Here is a 17523-nt window from a genome sequence, read left to right on the forward strand (position 1 = left end):
CTATTCCTTAAAGTGTCAAGACACTAAAACCCCATCCAAGAGGTCCTTCCCCCACCCTTTCGCAGGGAGAACCTGAGGTCGCTAAGCTCTTGCGGGCCGGCGCGGCTCCAGACGTCTATGCTCATCCCACTAATGGTCTTGTCCCTCCGGCCACAGGGCGGATAGGAGGACTTCGATCTGTCCAGGACTAGCCTCCGCCAAGGCCGGGTCCATTAGCTCCCCCACCGCATCCTGCCTCCCCCCCCCCCCCTAAAATCTGCATTGGGAAACTGAGGACGGACCGTCCTTGGGACACCGGGCCCAGGCCTTTCCTCGGTTTCCGTCCTGTTCGCGTTTGCATCTGCCCATTTTTCAATCGCATCCATCAAGGCCCAATTAGGTTTAATTGTCTGTAATGGGATTCCGATTCCGCCCCTCCCTCCATACTTGGGCCTGGAGCTGGGAAGTCTTTGGCTCCCTCATAAAAGTTTGTTTACACTTTGTTAATCCCTTTGAGGCACTGGGATGAAAGAGGAGAGATCCCAGCAGCTCCCACCCTTATCCTCTTCCGCGTTTATTGCTTTCTCTGTGGATACAGAAGTTACAGATGCTCTGCTGGGGCTAGGAGCTCTGGCCCAAGGGACAAGTTAGGCTCTGAACTCCCAGACGCCCGGTACACATACCAGTGAGCTCCTGGAGCCCTAACTGGGAGAGATGGCGCTACACCATATCAGTTCTCAACCTGTGGGTCGTGACCCCTTTGGGAGTCTAACGACCCTTTCACAGGGGTCGCCTAAGACCATTGGAAAATACATATTTCCTATGGCGATTCATAACAGTAGCAAAATTACAGTTATGAAGTAGCAATGAAAATTTTATGGTTGGGGGTCACCACAACATAAGGAACTGTATCGCGGCTTTAGGAAGGTTGAGAACCACTGCTCTACGGGGACCTGGCCCCACCTGCTGGTGGCTTCTGAGCTAGAAAACCTCAAGTTGCTAAGTAGGCTGTGCTCCAGAATTTGGGCTAGGCTGGGGTCTGGACACTGTACCTCAGCCTAAGATTAGGGTCTCAACTCTCGTCTCAAACTCAGATTGGAATTGGGACTTATGCCAGGTTGGGAATGAAGTTGGGATGAAATCTCAGATGGGTCAGAGGCTTAACAGAGGGGTCAACAACCCAGTTGGAGGTCTAACACTCAAACTAGGGTTCAGCAGTCTGGCCTCATCTGGGGTCAGGGCTCTCAGTCCAGGTGAGGGTCCTAACCACAGATGAAGGTTCAGTGTAGGTCGAAGGTCAGAAGGGTGTGGGGAATTTGGGTTTCAGGCTGAGGTCGGTGTTTAGCTGCAGCTTGGGAACTCAGATTGTGGTCAGAGTTCAGCCCATAGTCAAGTCCAACCTGGGATCTGGGGGTGGGCCTCCAGTTGCCTCATTCTGGGATAGGAAGCTTCACCTGAGGCTGAGACTCAGCCTGGGGTCATAGGTCATTTTAGGGTCAAGATTTAGCCTGGGGCCAGGTTTAGGCTTCTAGGTTGATCAAAAAGATTAGAACAGGATAGGCCTCAGCATATGCGCGTTATTTACCAAAAGCTTGAACTCTGGCTAGGAGCCACGTCCCGAGGTCAGGAAAGTGAAAGCCCGTAATTGGGAATCCTGGGAAAGGTAGTTTACTTAATGCCTTGTTGAGCTGTCTGCTCCCTCTGCATTCTGGGTACGGTAGTCGTGAGCCAGTCTGTCAGTTAAGAGTGGGTGGAGGAATGCCTTAAGAGTCGGCTATCAGATCTGTTACAATTGGTTAATGGATTGTTTATCAAATTAACATCCGGGACCATTTTTCTAGTGATTGGTGAAAGTAAAGGCGGGGTTAAGCGTTACCAGCACTCCCATTGGGAGCCAGTGCTGTCCATTCGGTGTCCCGAAGGAGCGGATTTGTAAGGAGCTAATCGCTGACTGGCTAAGTGGGCTGGAAAAGCCGCAAGGTCGGCCCCAACCGTGCAGCGATTGGCTCACCCGTAGGCAGGCGCGGTGGCTCTGGAGGCGGCAGAGAGCGCGAGGAGGGGGCTCGCCTCGGGTACGCCACGGAGTGGGAGTAGAGGCTACCTCTACTGCTGCTGCTGGACTGCTGTTCTGGGCGCTTCCACCGGCTGGCGCTGACAATCTGGGGCGGGAGACTCAGTTTTGTACCAGAGAAGCCTCTGGCTTGGAGTTGTCTCTTCCTATTTCCCCGGCTCCTTACGCGGGATGGAGCAGTCCAGCGTCCCCCACCCCCACCCCGCCCCTTCCAGGACCGGAGTGTTCCCGTCCCAGGAGCACCTCAGTCCTCCGGAAGGAGTTGCCTGGTGCCTCACGCTGGGGTCGTGCCCCGCCCATCTGGGGTGGAGCCTTATCTTCCCGGACCCCCAGATTCTTAGCCCTCTAAATTCTTGGGATCGCTGTGAGGGCGCTAATGACCCTTGGCTCCATACAGGAGAGTCCCCGGGGACTCGTTCTAGAATGGGGTCCTCTGGGCATTCATTGGGATCTTGGGGGCTCAGATGAAATAAGCACTCTGAGGGCTCAGTGTGGGATCTAAAAGTTGTCCGGGAGTTGAAGGCCAGACACCTGAATGAATAGCTCTGCTTTCAGGGTGGTACTCACCCAGTGGAGGGACTACCAGGTGCCCCACGCCTTATTCCTGGAATTTCAGAACAGTGCGGAAGGACCCGGAGCCATTCTGCCCTGCCTAGGATTGGTTTGGGGACACAGCCTCCAGGGAGGCCCTCGTAGCCTGTGCTGTCACCCCTTTGGAGTTGTCCTAAATAAAGAGGTGCCAGAAGGGGGCTGACAGAGGCCCTTGGGGAGCCTCATACCAGAGCCCTAGGGCTGGGCCGGTGAGAAGTCAAAAGTGCTTCTGTTTCCTTGGTGTCCTGCAGGGGGAGAAGCGACCAGCTGAACAGCTTCGGTTTCTACACTAAGGGCTCCATGGAGGTGAACCTAAGAGCCTCCTGTGTCTGGGCCTTAAGGAAATGAAAGAGAAGACCCCTGTGGTGAGGGGCTTTGAGGGGTTTACTGGAGGAGGGTGAAGTGCACAGGTGCCCAAGCCCACCTCCCCCCAGTTCTGGATTCACATCTTAGCTCTGCATCTCACCCATATGATCTTGGGCAAGTCCTTTGATCTCTCTGAGCCTCAGTTTTCTCATCTGGAACATGGGAATAATAATATTTCATGCAATATGTGTGAGGCACTGAGTTGAGGTGGGGGAAAGGGCATAGCAATGAATAAGAAAGCCCCCCCCCCCGGGGGGGGATAGGGAGGAGGTTGTCAATGGGGAAAAAAAGGAGAAACATCTGTAACAAAAATAAAATTAAAAAAGAGAAAATAAAAAAGACAGCCCCAGTACCCACAGTCAGAACGAATAACTAGCATTTATTAAATGCCCACTGGGTACCATGTACCATGCAAAGCAATTCCCATGGGTCTGTTTCCTTGTAGCCACCTTTCGGGGATGCTGCAAAAATGTCACACCTGTAAAGCCAATTTTACAGGTGTTTGCCCAGGCTTCAGGTATGTGGCTTGCTCAGTGACAGAGCCTGCATGCAAATCCAGGTGTGCTGGATTCCGGAGTTCAAGACAGGAAACCATCAACATTTTATTGATTTAAAATTTAAAAAAATTTTTTTTTGCATCAACATTTTATTTAATTTTTAAAATGTTTTATTTATTTATTTTTTTAGAGAGAGAGGAAGGAAGAGAGAAATAGAAACTTTGATGTCAGAGAGAAACATCCATCGGCTGCCTCCTGCACACCCCCTACTGGGGATCTAGCCAGGCATGTGCCCTGACCAGGAATCGAACCAGGACCTCTCAGTCCCTGGGATGACACTCAGTCCACTGAGCCACACCTTACCTTACGGGTTACATAAACATTTTAATTAGGGGGGAAAAGGGATGGGCTAGGTTCAGAGGACTGGTGAAGGTCTCCCTGAAGAAGTGACATCCAAGTGTCGGTGAGTGCCTTCAGGCTCCTCCTCACCCTAAACTGAGGCCTCCTTTCCCTTCCGTCTGCCCCCACCACCCAGTTCCACGTGGTGATTGGCTTGAAGGCCAAGGAATGCCAATATAGCCTCAATTTCCACAACTGCTACAACCCATTCGTGGACAGGAGCAGCCATTCAACGTCACACATTGAGTGGACAAGAGGGCAGCAGGTTCACAGAGCTCTAACTACAGGCCAGGTACACCACGCTGAGTTTAGCTTCATCAGATCTTCCTGGTAGCTGTGCTGTGAAATAAAACACTGATGTACCCATTTGGGAGATGGAAAGTTAGAAAGGGAGTTGGTTAGCTAGAGTGTGGGAGAGCTGGAGGTGCCCAGTAGTGGTTCTGCAAGTCCAGAGCTAGCATGAACCCCACTCCCACTGCCCCCTCCCCAGTAATGATCCAGGTGAAGAAACCTGAGGGCTTTCTGTTGAGAGTAGAAATTCCCCTTTCTAGCTCTACATTCACGTATCGTACCTCTTTCTGTCCCTGACCATCCCTGCCAGGTACAACATCTTCAAGATCCACTGGCTCATGGCAGCCCTGGCTTTCACCAAGGGTATCTCACTCCTTTTTCATATGTGAGAACCTGGGCCCAGAGCAGGGTGTGGGCTGGGGTCCCTGGGTCCAGGAAGCGATCTGAACAGGCCACTCCCCAAATCACTGCAGTCCCTGGGCTTGGCAGTTCCATGTGTCCATCCATTTTATCATTGTGGCCAGCTGTCCATCCACTTCATCTATCTGTACAGCTGTGACTATCTACCTGACTAATTGTTTCACTCTCTATCCATCTAACTATGACCTTTCCTCCCTGTGGTTGTGACTGCCCATCCCTCAGTCCAGCCATTGGGCTGTGCCTGTCCATTTATTTTTAAAAATATTTTTCTTTATTACTTTTAGGGAGAGAGGAAGGGAGCAGGAGAGAGAGAGACATTGATGAGAGAGGACATCGATCGGCTGCCTCCTGCATAGCCAGGCATGTGACTGTCCATTTTTTGAGTCCACTCACCATCCTGATCATAATTATCAGTTCAGTTGACTTTCTAGCCACCCATCTGACTATGATTGTCCGTATTCCTAAACCACCACCCTCCACCCATTTGTAACCACTGCCCATCTCTCTCACTGTCCATTTATCCATCCACCTCCTACTACAACTACAACAGCCAGGGCCACCCCTTCAAAGGCCTCGCTGTCATGCACTACATCACACACCTGTGAGTGACTTCTGCCCGAAAGGTATTGAGCAGCAGGCAGGGGAAGGCTGGGTGCCCCATCTCACCACACCCCTTCCCCGACCTCTAGGCTGAAGGGTGCCCTCCTCTTCATCACCATTGCCCTGATCAGTTCTGGCTGGGCTTTTGTCAAATACATCCTGTCCGACAAGGAGAAGATCTTTGGGATCATGATCCTGATACTGGTGCATCTGGGGCACCAAGTGGGCATGCCTGCACATGTGGAGAATGCCCACCCACCCCATTCCTGCCCCCACAGGTCCTGGCCAACATGGGCTACATAATCATCAAGTCCTGTGAGGAGGGCATCATTGACTATGGACTTCTCTTTCTGATGGATCTTATCTGTTGTGATGCTATCCTTTTTCCTGTGGTCTGTTGAGGACTCTGCCCCCACCATCCCCCAGGCCCAGACCCTGCCCCCCTGCCCCCCCATGGACATGGATGGAGGCAGCACTGACTGTTCCCTGTGTGCCCCACTCCTTCCCAGGTTCATCTGGCATCTGGTCCCAACAGGAAAGGTGAGGCCCTGCTCCCTGGGACCTGCTGTGCCCCCAGCCCCCATCCTGCCCCAGGCCCTTCGTGCTGACCCCCTGACATCCCTCCCCTCCCCTCTGACTGCTCTCTCCTGCTTCTCTATCCCTTACATTGTTTGCTGGACATCCCCCTTCAGACTTTGTGCCCTATGTCCTCCCTGTCCCTAGCCCACCTCCATCCCTCTCCCCTTGGGCCTGCTGCCAGCCTCTGCCCCTGACCCCCACTCTCTGTGCCCACCCTCAGTGGCAGTGAACCTGGCCAAGCTGAAGGTGTTTCGGCATTACTATGCTATGGCAGGAACCTCGTTCTCATTCATGAGGGACGTTTTGAGGGGAGGACAAATAGCCCCTTGGCACACCCTCCCTAAACCCTCTTTCTGCAGTGCCTCTGAGCCCCCCACCCTTGCCCAAGCTCTCGTTTTGTGAGGGCTCCACTCACACCTTGTTCACCACAGGTTACAACTTCCAGCAGGCAGGCAACAACCCTGAGCAAGCTTGAGCCCAGGGCGGGGAGTGGGCGGGGCTGGGGCGTTGGGTATGGATTGGGTAGAAGTGGGGTGGACCGGGCCTGGCAATCCTGGGGATGGCCTGGCACTTGCTCCTGGGGGTGGAGTGGGGTGGGGCCAGAAGGTTGGAGGTTGGATTTGGTGGGGGCCACGGGGGCGGGGCCTGGCACTCCTCAGCTCCTAGCCCGCTTTGCTGTGCGCCTCTGGAATGACCCATTCTGGGTTCCGATTCTGGGTTCCACAAGACCTGGCCAAAGTCAAAACAGCCAGTGGGCAGGAGCTGTTGTGATCATCCCTCCATCTCGGACCATGCTTTTTCACCCTCCTTCTCTGCTCACACACATTCTTCACTCCAGCTTCTCACCCAGAGTGTGGGGGGTGAGTAGGGGGGGTGGCGGTGCACATAAGGCACCCAACTCCCTGGGAGCCGTGTTCCCAGAGCCCATTCAGAAGAAGATGGACATCCTCCTCTAGAATGGATAAATGGTTTAATCTGTTTCCTCACATGTAAACTGAGAGTCATTGAGTATCACATATGAGTGTCTGGCTCAGTGCAGTGCCCAGCAACGTAGCCTAACCTTCTGTGGATTGCTGAAACTCGAGGAGTGACCTAAGGTTACAGATGCACTTGTGCACACACCTGTGGACAGACTCCGAAAATGCCTTTTGTGTCCCCCCCCCCCCCCGCTCTTAAACTGGAGTACCCACGACCCCTTTTGAAGCTTTGAGAAACATTCCCAATGGGGGCTGCAGGCACAGGACAGGGGTTGGGAACCAGGCTGGGGTCAAGGCTTCCTGCTAGTGGAAACAAGTGTAACTGGGGCCCAGATGAACAAATCCTCCAGCCAAAGAAGGAAGTGGGAAGGCATTGCAGAGTGAGGAAATTGGGTGAGCAAGGTGAAGAAGCCCAGAATAGCTTGCAAGTCCTGCTGTAACGTTGGTTGGGACCAATGGAGGACAAAAGCAGCTAGCAGAAACCTGAAGACAGGCAGACACACTTGGACTTTGTGCTGGGACCCATGGACACCAAGGACAAGTTTAAAGCAGGAAGGGATATGGCCATACAGGGTCGATGTTTTATCCACATGCATTCTGGGGTAGGCAGTCATGGCTCCCCAAATATATCCACATCCTAATCTCCAGAATCTGTGAATACGTTACTCAGCATGACAAAAGACACTTCGTAGATATGATTAAATTGAGGATCTTAGATGAGGGCTTATTCTGGATTATTCAGGTGAGCCCAATGTCATTACATGGGTCCTTATAAGAAGGAGGCAGAAGGATTAATGTCAGGGAATGAGATGTGATGATGGAAACCGGCTGGAGTGATGTGCTTTGAAGATGGAAGAAAGCCATGAGCCAAGGAACACAGGCAGCTTCCAGAACCTGGAAAAGGCAGGGAGCAGATTCTCCCTCTAGAACCTCCAGATGGAACTAGCCCTGCCGACACCTTGATTTCAGACTTCTGCCCCCCAGAACTATGAGACAATAAATAGGTGTTGTTTTAAGCCATCATGCTTGTGGTCATTTGTTCTAGCAGCAGTCAGAAGCTCACAGTTTAGGAGCACAAATCTGGAGTCCAGATGCCTGGGTTCAAATCCTAGCTCTTACTAGCTAGAGGATATGGTTTTTTTTTTAATTTAAAAAATTTTTTTGGTATGTGCCCCTAGCAGGAACTGAACCTGAGACTCTTTGGTCCACAGGCTGACACTCTAACCACTGAGCCAAACCAGCCAGGGCTAGCTAGAGGATCTTGAGCAAGTGGCCAAAGCCCTCAGCTTCTTCATTTGTAAAGTGGGGATAGAAATAGCACCTATGGCAGGTGAAATAAAGCAGATACATGAAATAGGCAAGATGCTGCTAGTCCTCATGGAGACATTTGTCAGTTGCACATCATGTATTATTGTACATCATGACTTTGTAGAAGGAATACAAAGGTGTGTTTTAGGGGTGAATCTCCAGTTAATGTGATGTAAATGAACTGGAGGAGTTGAGTCTAAAGCAAGGAGGCCAGGGAGCACAGGGGTGGAGAGAAGGTATGGGCTTGAAGAGACAGTATAGCAGTTGGTGAGGGCTGTGCACAGAGGGTGAGGGAGAGGGAGGAGGTGAGGACTCTGGCTGGGAGGCCTGTTGGGGCTGTCAAAGAAATCAGGCAAGAGGGAGGAGGAGCAGGTATTGGCACAAATAAGTTTACGGCTCAAGCATGTCCATCGCTTGCTATGTGTGTGATGCCACGCTGAGCATTCTGTTTGCCTGATGCCACCTAATGCCACCTGCTTGTCACCCCAAGGCTTGAAGGGAGGTACATGACTGTGAACGTCCAGTGTACAGCTCCAGAACAGGCTGGGTGAAGTCAAAGCTATAATCAAAACCTGCCCACTCCGTCCTTCCAAGATAAGGGTACCTGGTGCCCAGGCTTCTGCTGAGTGAGCATGAAAGCATGGGGAACAGGAGCCATAGGGCAGATGGATTGATTCAATCAGGTCAAGGTTACTTACCAGTTAATGAGTAATGAATGGGGTGGTGGGGTAGGGGGAAGACCAGGCTGCATGGTGGGGTGGAGGGGAAGGGCTGGCTGTGGGTCGTGGAGGGGAACTCTTGGCAAGCAGTGTAGCAAGGATCCTGTCTTGGAAGTAGGAGGCCAGGAGTGAGGGGGGCTTCTTGCTGTTTCCAGACCTGGCGGTGCCTCTGTAGGGATAGGGTGGAGCGCAGCAGGGAGATTACTGCACCCAGGCAGGTGTGGGATGGGGGAGGGGTGCCCAGGCGGCCTACCCAGAAGTCATCTCCACTTTCTTCCTCTTCTCTCCTTGCAGCCCAGCTAGTGTTATCAGGCAAAATACAGGGCACCCAGTAAAATTTAAATTTCAGGTAAATGACACAAGCTTTGTTAGTACAAGTACGTCCCAGGTGGCCCACTTAGTGTCTGTCCAGGCAGCCTCGCTCTACTGCTCTCCATGCCCAAATGCTGGGCCAGATGGGCCTACTAATTGGAAGTCCCCTCACAAGCCACCTTCCCTCCGCCCTCCCTTCTGGCTTAGCTTGTCCACCATCCCCCTCCCAAACTTCACACATAAGAGCCAAGGAGCATTCCTCCAGCTACCTCTGTCCCTCCCAGTGGGTACCTTGCTACACCCCCCCCCCCCATCCCTCTAGTCCGAGACATCTCTCCTCTGCTCCTTTAATTGTCCAAAAAGCAAGAATTATCAGCAGTCTCATCATTCAGATGGATTCACTGAGGCTCTAAGAAAGGAGGAACCAAGCCCCACAGGGAGACAGGGCAGGCCAGGAACTCCTCAAAGCTGTCAAACCACAAAGCCTGCACAAGGAAGGCTGTAATAAAATCAGGAAATGGGGTAGGAGTTTGAGGTGAATAAGGGAGGAAAATAAGGGCAGCATTGGGAGGCTGGGGAATCCTAGCAGGCATCCCTGCCCTAGTTTCAGAAGTTCAAGCCCAGTTCCTGAGAAAAAGCAAGCATGTTTGCACTCTGTCTCCTCTTCTAAAGAAAGCTTGTCGCAATCACAGCAGACAGAGTCCAGATTTGTTCTCTTTCTCAGTGCCTCCCCCCAGCTCTGGGCATTGAGGCATAGCCAGGAAAAGAGCAAGAGCGTGGTTTACAGGAACTCAGAACCGGTTTCCCGTTAACCCCTTCAATGGGGCTTTGGAAACCAGCCCTCCGGGAATGAGGATCCCCAAATACTATGCCCTGACTTCACACACCCCCTACCCCAGATGCCCAATCTTGCTGGGAATCAGATAGATGCACATTAAAATGATACTGAGGCAAAAGTTCAAACTTTGCTCACATCACCTCATGGAGGGGTGAGGTTTACAGTGGGGACATTGATAGTTTTCTGCAGGGCCAGAAAGTATCAATTAATACAATTATGGAGGGGAACTCAGCATTATCTAGTAAGATTACCAATGCACATAGACTCTGATCTGGGTCATCTCCTTTCCTTACAAATAAACATGTGAAGTGGGCAATGTGATAACCCCATTTGATATGGGGAAACAGGCTCAGAGTGGTTCTCAGGAGCTTGATCCCACTAATCAGTATTAGAGCTGGAAAGTGACACAGGCTTATAACTCGTTGGCAAAAGTATGTTTTGTAACCATGGAAGTCTGTCCATCAGATGGAGGCTGGTGACTTTCACACAGTGTAAATAAGGCAGTCCTTTTAAGAACAAGGAAATTCTGTGTGCACTCGTAATCAGTAGTCTCTAACTGCTAATAAGGAAACGAGGAAGAATAATATAGAGAGAGCATGCCAATCTTTGTTCCTACAACTTGTGAATATTTGTAAACGTTAACGATATCTCTGGAAAAAAACATGATCCTTCATTACATGGTCATGTCTGGGACCTGGATGGCTCGTAACAGGCCCAGGAAGAAAATGATCTTTTCCCTATATATACTTGTACCTTTTATTTATTATTATTATATTATTATTGGTATGTGCCCCTAGTGGGAACCGAACCCAGGACTCTCTGGTCCACAGGCCAACGCTCCAACCGTTAAGCCAAACTAGCCAGGGCTACACTTGTACCTTTTAAATGTTAAATCATATGAATTATATTACCTATTTACATAAAACATTAAATATAATTTTTAATAATAATAATATCCTAAGAGGATGCTGATGAAAGACAAATATAAAAGCTAGCAATGGGGCCTGGCTGGTGTGGCTCAGTGGCTGAGCATCAACCCATGCACCAAGAGGTTGCTGGTTCGATTCCCAGTCAGGGCACATGCCCAGGTTGTGGGCACGCAGGAGGCGGCCAGTCAGTGTTCTCTCTCTTTAATGCTCCTGTCTCTCTCTCCCTCTCCCTTCCTCTCTCTCTAAAATCAATAAAGAAAAAATATTTTTTTAAAAAAGTTATCAATGGATACATTCCTCAAAGATGACTTTTTAAATCTTCATAGCTATTCAGGCATCCTAACAAGGGTAGGAGAAGGGAGCTCCAGGCTCCAATTGCCCTAGAAAACATGCTCACCTAGACAGTGAACTTCAATGCATACTTCAAAGCCCAGCTGAAATGTCCCTTTGCCCAAGAAGACCCCTCCGACCCTCCAAGAAGCAGAGTTCTTTTCCACCTGAGATAACACTCCAGAGGACTAGGAGTGTCTGGGCTGGACTCTGTCACCACCCCTACCCCAGCATGGAAGACCCTGGAAGTGGGACTCTAGCTACCAACATGGAGATGGATTTGTAGGAAGTGTTTGGTTAATAAACGCATGGACAAAACTAGACTGGGCCAGGCCCAGATATCTGAGGTCGGGATTGGGGTGTGTGTCTGGCCCTCAATGTTCCTCTGCTACAAAGTGGGTATAACAGGGAAAGGTCCCTGTTCACTCACTGGCCTTGCCCCCGAGGAAGGCTAGGGCAGGGGCAACGGTTTTCATGTTGGAAGAGGACATGTCCTCAGGTTATTTACCCAGCACATGCTGGCCCAGGAAATTGAAAAACTTAGGAAACAGAATTGAGAAATCTGGGGCAGCCCCGGGGAGGGGAGAGGCCACAGGGAACAGAGGGCTGGGCTGAGTGGGGGAAAGGCGGGAGCCAGATAAAAGGGGGCCTCCAACAGCCTCTGCTCACTCCTCCCCATCCTCTCCCTCCGTCCCTCCGTCCCTCTGTCCCTCCACTGTCCCTGTACCATGGGGCCTGCCTCAGGTCCCAGGCTGCTGCTGCTGCTGCTGCTGACCTGTCTCCCCCTGGCCCTTGGGGACCCTATGTGAGTAGTCATGACCCCACCCTAAACAAGGCGACTTCTGAGGTGGGAGTGGGCATTCTTGGGTTCAGGTCCTTGTAGAATTCAGGGTGCATTTGTGTGTCTGTGGAGGAGAAGTTAGTGGGTTGGAATGTAAATAAATGAGGGCTGCCTGTGACTTTGCAAGTTTATGGATTGGGGGTGGATGTTTATAAAACTGGGCATCTGTAGGTTTAGGGTGCATGTGGTGTTTGGTGGTTCTGTGGATGAGGTGGTTGGGCTTTAGAGGATTTGGCTGTTTGCAGTTTTAGGATTGATGGGTTTCAGTGTTTGTAGAGATGTGATATGGGTTTATGTCAGCTTCTGGGGGTGGATTGTTGTTTTTATAGGCCTGGGGTGATAGAGGTTTAGGTAGAGTCTTAGGATGTACAAGAATTTGGAATTTAAAGGTTTGGTACATGGGAGTTTGGGTATGTATAGTTTGGGATGCCTGAGGGTCTGGGTGTTTAGAGATTGGTGTATTTAAAGATTTAGGGATTAGGATTTCAGGAGTAAGTATGTGGGTTGTCCAATTGTGGGTTTGGAAGTCTAGAGAATTGGGGGACTTGCTGGTTGTGGTTTTGAGTTTCAGGGGTTGATGGAGCCTGCAGTCCCTGAGCTGTTGCTGGTCACTGGATCCCCTCCAGGACTGGGGACTGGTGCAGACCTCAGTGAGGGCTGGAATGTCAGGTCCCTGGGATGACCCCGTGTACTCCTCTGGCAGGTTCTCTCTGATCACCCCTAACATCCTGAGGCTAGAGAACGAGGAGACAGTGGTGCTAGAGGCCCACAATTTGAAAAAAGACATTTCTGTCACGGTTATCGTATACGACTTCCCAGCCAAGAAGCAGGTGCTGACCAGAGAGAACACCATCCTGACCAGCGCCAATGACTACCTGAACACTGTCAACATCAAGGTGGGTGCACACTGGAGCCCGGCTCTGCTGCCCCTCTGCCCTTCTATGGATCTTCTCTCCATATGAGCCCCTCCACTATGAGCCTGCTCTTCCTCAGCCCTTCCCCCCCCCTTTTTTTTTTATCCTCACCCAGGACATTTTTGCATTTATCTTTAGATAGAGCGGGAGGGAGAGAAAGAGGAAGAGAGAGAGAGAAACATCAATGTGAGAGAGACACATTGTCCAGTGGTTGCCACCTGCACGACCCCAACTGGGGCCAAGGACACACTGCAACTGAGGTACATGCCCTTAGCAGAAACCAAACCCGGGACTCTCTGGTCCGTGCACCGACACCCTAACCACTGAGCCAAACCAGCCAGGGCTTCCCTTCTTTTTTTTTTTTTTTTTTAATCCTTAATGAGAATATGCTTCCACCGATTCTAGAGAGAGAGGAAGGGGGGAGAGAGAGAGAGAAAGAGAAAGAGACATCAATTTGTTGCCTCCTGCACATGCCCTGACTGGGGCCAGGATCGAACCTGCAACCTGGGTATGTGCCCCGAAAGGAAATTAAAACTAAAGACCTTTTGGTGTACAATGACGACTCTCTAACCAATTAAGTCACACTGGCCAAGGCAACCCTTCCCCTCTTCGAGTCTCCCCCCTGCTTGGGCCTCTCCTTTTAGTGGCCCCGCCCCTTGTGAGCCCCTCCCCCACTCTGAGTCCCTTCTCTTCCAAGTCCGAGCATCTCTGTGCCCCCTCCTTTCTGAGCCCCTTCCACTACTGAGCCCTCCATCCTCTGAACCCCTATTTGATTCCCCCTTTCCATTCCTATCTCTGACCCCTAGCCCCTCTCTTGCCCTTACCTCCTCCCCTAGTACTCCCCTCTCCTCAAAACAGAGAGACCAGGAGTAATGGGCAGGTTCTGTTGTGAGGAGGGGCAGCTGTGGAGCCAGCCTAGAGGCTGGACCATGGGCAAAGGGCCCTGGAGCAAACCTCTTCTGATACCCTGATTCATGCCTAGATCCCGGCCAGCAAAGAGTTAAAAGCACAGAAGAAGAATTTTGTGATTGTCCATGCGTCCTTCGGTACCACTGTGGTGGAGAAGGAGGTGCTAGTCAGCCTTCAGAGCGGGTATCTCTTCATCCAGACAGACAAGACCATCTATACTCCAGGCTCCACAGGTAGGAGGCTAGTGGGTGGCTCAGAGGGCTCGGGTTGGGTCATTGGGAGGGGCGGGGCCTCACCGAGCTGTCCTTTTCTCTCCCACCACCTCCCAGTCCTCTATCGGATCTTCACCGTGGACAACAAGCTGCTGCCCGTGGGCCGAACAGTCATTGTCAGCATTGAGGTACCAGCCAGCGGACCCCCAGACACACTTGGGGCAGAGATTCAAGGAGAGACAAAGAGAGTTTGAGACAGAGAAAGAGACACTAGAAAAGACCCCAAAGCAAAGAAATATATAGAGGCACAAACACAGAGACCTAGAGATGGGCAGGGACCCAGGGAGATGGCATGGAGCAAAGCTTGCTCCTGTGGATTCCGGCTCCAGATAAAACCTTGGTCCCTGTGACTCTGGCCAGGTCATTCACCTTCCTGAGCCTAAGTTTTCTCATCTGAAGACTGAAATGACATAATTCTATGTAGTAGTTTGTTCTGCCTACTGCAGCTAGGAGGCACCTGTGAGCACCTGAGTCAGGTAAAGCCCCTCCTCTGCCCACAGCCCTCTAGGGCTCCCACCTCCCTCCAGATAAAAGTGCAAGTCCTCCCTGTGGCCTACAAGGTCCAGAAGGACCTCCCCTGTCCCCTCCCTGTCCTCATCTCCTCCCTCTCTCCCCCTCACTCACTCTGCTCCAGCCACACTGGCCTCCTGGCTGTTCCTCAACACAAGAAGCGTGGTCCTGCCCCAGGTTGTTCCTTCTGCCCAGAAAACTCTCTTCCTCCAAATATCCACACCACTTGCCCTTTATCTCCTTCAAGACTTTGCTCAAATATCATCAATGTCCCAATTTTACAGTGAGGCCTTTCTGAGCATCCTATAAAATTGCAACCCCCTCCATTCACACATGCACTTCACTCTCCTCTCTTCCTGCCATCCTTTTGGCATCTGTAAATTGGATTTATTCATTAATTGCCCTCTCTACCAACCTCTGTGGAACCTAAATTCCCTACAGGAAGGAATTTTATCTGTTTGCTTGGAGTCTTGTTTCCTGAATTCAACAAAGCGCTTTGCATATGGGGGGCTTAATAAAAATTTACTGGAAGAAAGGTGGCAGGGAGGGAGAAAGGAAGAAGCAAAATGTTACCTGTGCCAACAGGAGTGTAGTATCCACAGTTATCCCGGTTTCCAAGAGAAGACAGAAAACCAGATTTTTATTTGATGACTCCTAATGTTTACTTGTTGGCAAGAAATGAAATAATATGTGGACACAAAATGGCTATTCTTGTAGGACAAAAAATTGAACAGAGGCAATTATGTATGGCTTAGCACAAATCAAATGCTTAGCCCTGGGTTCTGCACAAAGTAGGTAATAAATTCTAGTGATCCTTAGCATTCAGGGGGACACTCATAATAATGAGCTCCTGCTTATATGAACTATGTCCCAAGCCACTGTTGTAGGGGCTATAATTTTCTCCTGCTTTTAGATGTGCATACTGAGCCTAGAGAAGTTAACTTGCCCAAGGTCACACAGCTTGTAGGTGGCACAGTGGGATTTGAAACCAGCTGACCAACTCAGGACCATGTTCTTAACTGCTGCTTCTGTAGACATGACACACAGAGAGTGTCCAGACACAGAGGGAGAGGAGAGCCCAGGGGCTAAGCCTGGTCTTTGAAGAGCCACACCCCCTCCCTTTCTATCCATAGACGCCCGACGGCATTCCCATCAAGCGGGACCCCCTCTCTTCTCAAAACAAAAATGGCATCTTGCCCTTGTCTTGGAATATCCCGGAGCTGGTCAAGTATGTCAGGCCCTCCAAGAGGGGGTTTGGGGCTCCCCCATCCCAGAAGAAGGAGCGGGAGGCTGCCAGGCCTGACCAGGTCACTCACCTGCTTTCCCCACAGCATGGGGCAATGGAAGATACGAGCCCACTATGAAGATTCGCCACAGCAGGTCTTCTCCACTGAGTTTGAGGTGAAGGAATATGGTAAGAGAAGGAGGGAGCCAGGGTGTGGGGCCCCATAATGCTGGGCCCAGGGCTGCCCCCCCACACACCAGTGTTATCTCTCCCCACAGTGCTGCCCAGTTTCGAGGTCCAAGTGGAGCCTGCAGAGAAATTCTACTATATTGATGACCCAAATGGACTGGAGGTCACCATTACAGCCAGGTGAGGGGCCAGGTGAAAGACCAGGTGAGGGCCAGGTGAGGATGAGGTGAGGGGCTGGGGATTCTGGGTCCTCATCATGGCCAGTGGAAATTTGGGGGGAGACTCAGCTTTTCAGGAGAGGAGAATCTGAGATTCTCCTTGCTGTGCAGGTTCTTGTATGGGAAGAATGTGGATGGAACAGCCTTCGTCATCTTTGGGGTCCAGGATGGTGACCAGAGGATTTCGCTGTCTCAGTCACTCACCCGTGTTTTGGTACCTGCCAGAGGCCCACCTGAACTTCCTCCACCCTGAACCCCTCCCTCTTCCTTTCTGAATCCCCTCTCCACCTGAGCCCCTCCCCATCTCTGAGCCCTCATTTCCTACCCCAGATCCAGGATGGCACTGGGGAAGCTGTGCTGAGCCGAAAGGTTCTGCTGGATGGAGTGCAGCCCTCTGAAAAGGAGGCCCTAGTGGGAAAGTCATTGTACGTGTCTGTCACCGTCATCCTGCAGTCAGGTGAGGTCTGGGCTGAAGGTGGAGGCTGGGTACCACCACGCAGTCCAGTCTGAGAGGGAGGCCCAACTGCGGTAGGAGGCCCAGTCTGAGGGAGGAGGCCCAGAACAAAGGTGGAGTCCAGTCTGATGGGGGAGGCCCGCTCAGAAGGGAGAGACCCTCAGTGAAGGTGCCCTGAGGGAGGACGCCCAGAATGAAGGTGGGATCGATCTGATGGGGAGGCCCAGTCTGAGGAGGGAGGTCCAGTATGAAGAAAGGGTCCAATCTGAGGGGAGAGGCCTGGTCCTGGAGGTAGCCCAGGAGCCCACCCTCACAGTTGGCTCCCTCAGGCAGCGACATGGTGGAAGCTGAGCGCAGCGGGATTCCCATTGTGACCTCCCCCTACCAGATCCACTTCACCAAGACACCCAAGTACTTCAAACCTGCCATGCCCTTTGACCTCATGGTGAGACCCAGGGCGAGGTTGCACCCCCCCCACCCCACTCCTGAGCATTGGCCATGCCTCTGGGTCTGCTGAACCCTCTCCACTTTCCCCTGTACCCACAGGTGTTTGTGACGAATCCTGATGGCTCCCCAGCCCGCCACGTCCCTGTGGTGACTCAGAACTCCGAAGTGCCCTCTCTGACACAGGATGATGGTGTGGCTAAGCTAATCATCAACACACCCAAGGAGTTGCAGCCCCTGCCCATCACTGTAAGTCTGCACCAACCACAGGACCCCACACCAGGGAAACAGAGGACTTTATTTGTACAGCAGGGTCCTAATGTTTGTACAAAGGGATCTTG

At 51.6% G+C, this 17523-nt stretch overlaps 2 protein-coding genes across 2 annotated transcripts in view; both read left to right on the plus strand.

The window, feature by feature from the left end:
* The first annotated feature begins 4395 nt into the window (after positions 1-4395).
* On the plus strand, positions 4396-6268 carry GPR108 (G protein-coupled receptor 108). The gene is given in 7 exon segments (XM_036282233.1): positions 4396-4444; positions 4447-4577; positions 5139-5215; positions 5304-5418; positions 5493-5606; positions 5724-5754; positions 6153-6268. Coding segments are annotated over 7 exon segments (633 nt in total).
* Positions 6269-11891: 5623 nt separating this feature from the next.
* C3 (complement C3) overlaps positions 11892-17523 on the plus strand; it is a 38238-nt gene continuing 32606 nt past the window's right edge. Inside the window, exons 1-11 of the mRNA XM_036241151.1 lie at positions 11892-12011; positions 12751-12943; positions 13944-14103; positions 14200-14270; positions 15786-15880; positions 15984-16066; positions 16156-16246; positions 16396-16498; positions 16615-16741; positions 17068-17183; positions 17285-17431. Of these exons, the coding sequence (XP_036097044.1) occupies positions 11935-12011; positions 12751-12943; positions 13944-14103; positions 14200-14270; positions 15786-15880; positions 15984-16066; positions 16156-16246; positions 16396-16498; positions 16615-16741; positions 17068-17183; positions 17285-17431 (1263 nt within the window). The 5' untranslated portion in view covers positions 11892-11934. The remainder of the gene's footprint in view (positions 12012-12750; positions 12944-13943; positions 14104-14199; positions 14271-15785; positions 15881-15983; positions 16067-16155; positions 16247-16395; positions 16499-16614; positions 16742-17067; positions 17184-17284; positions 17432-17523) is intronic.

This window comes from Molossus molossus, unplaced genomic scaffold, assembly GCF_014108415.1.
Source record: "Molossus molossus isolate mMolMol1 unplaced genomic scaffold, mMolMol1.p scaffold_m16_p_4, whole genome shotgun sequence".
In the NCBI taxonomy this organism is placed as follows: domain Eukaryota; kingdom Metazoa; phylum Chordata; class Mammalia; order Chiroptera; family Molossidae; genus Molossus; species Molossus molossus.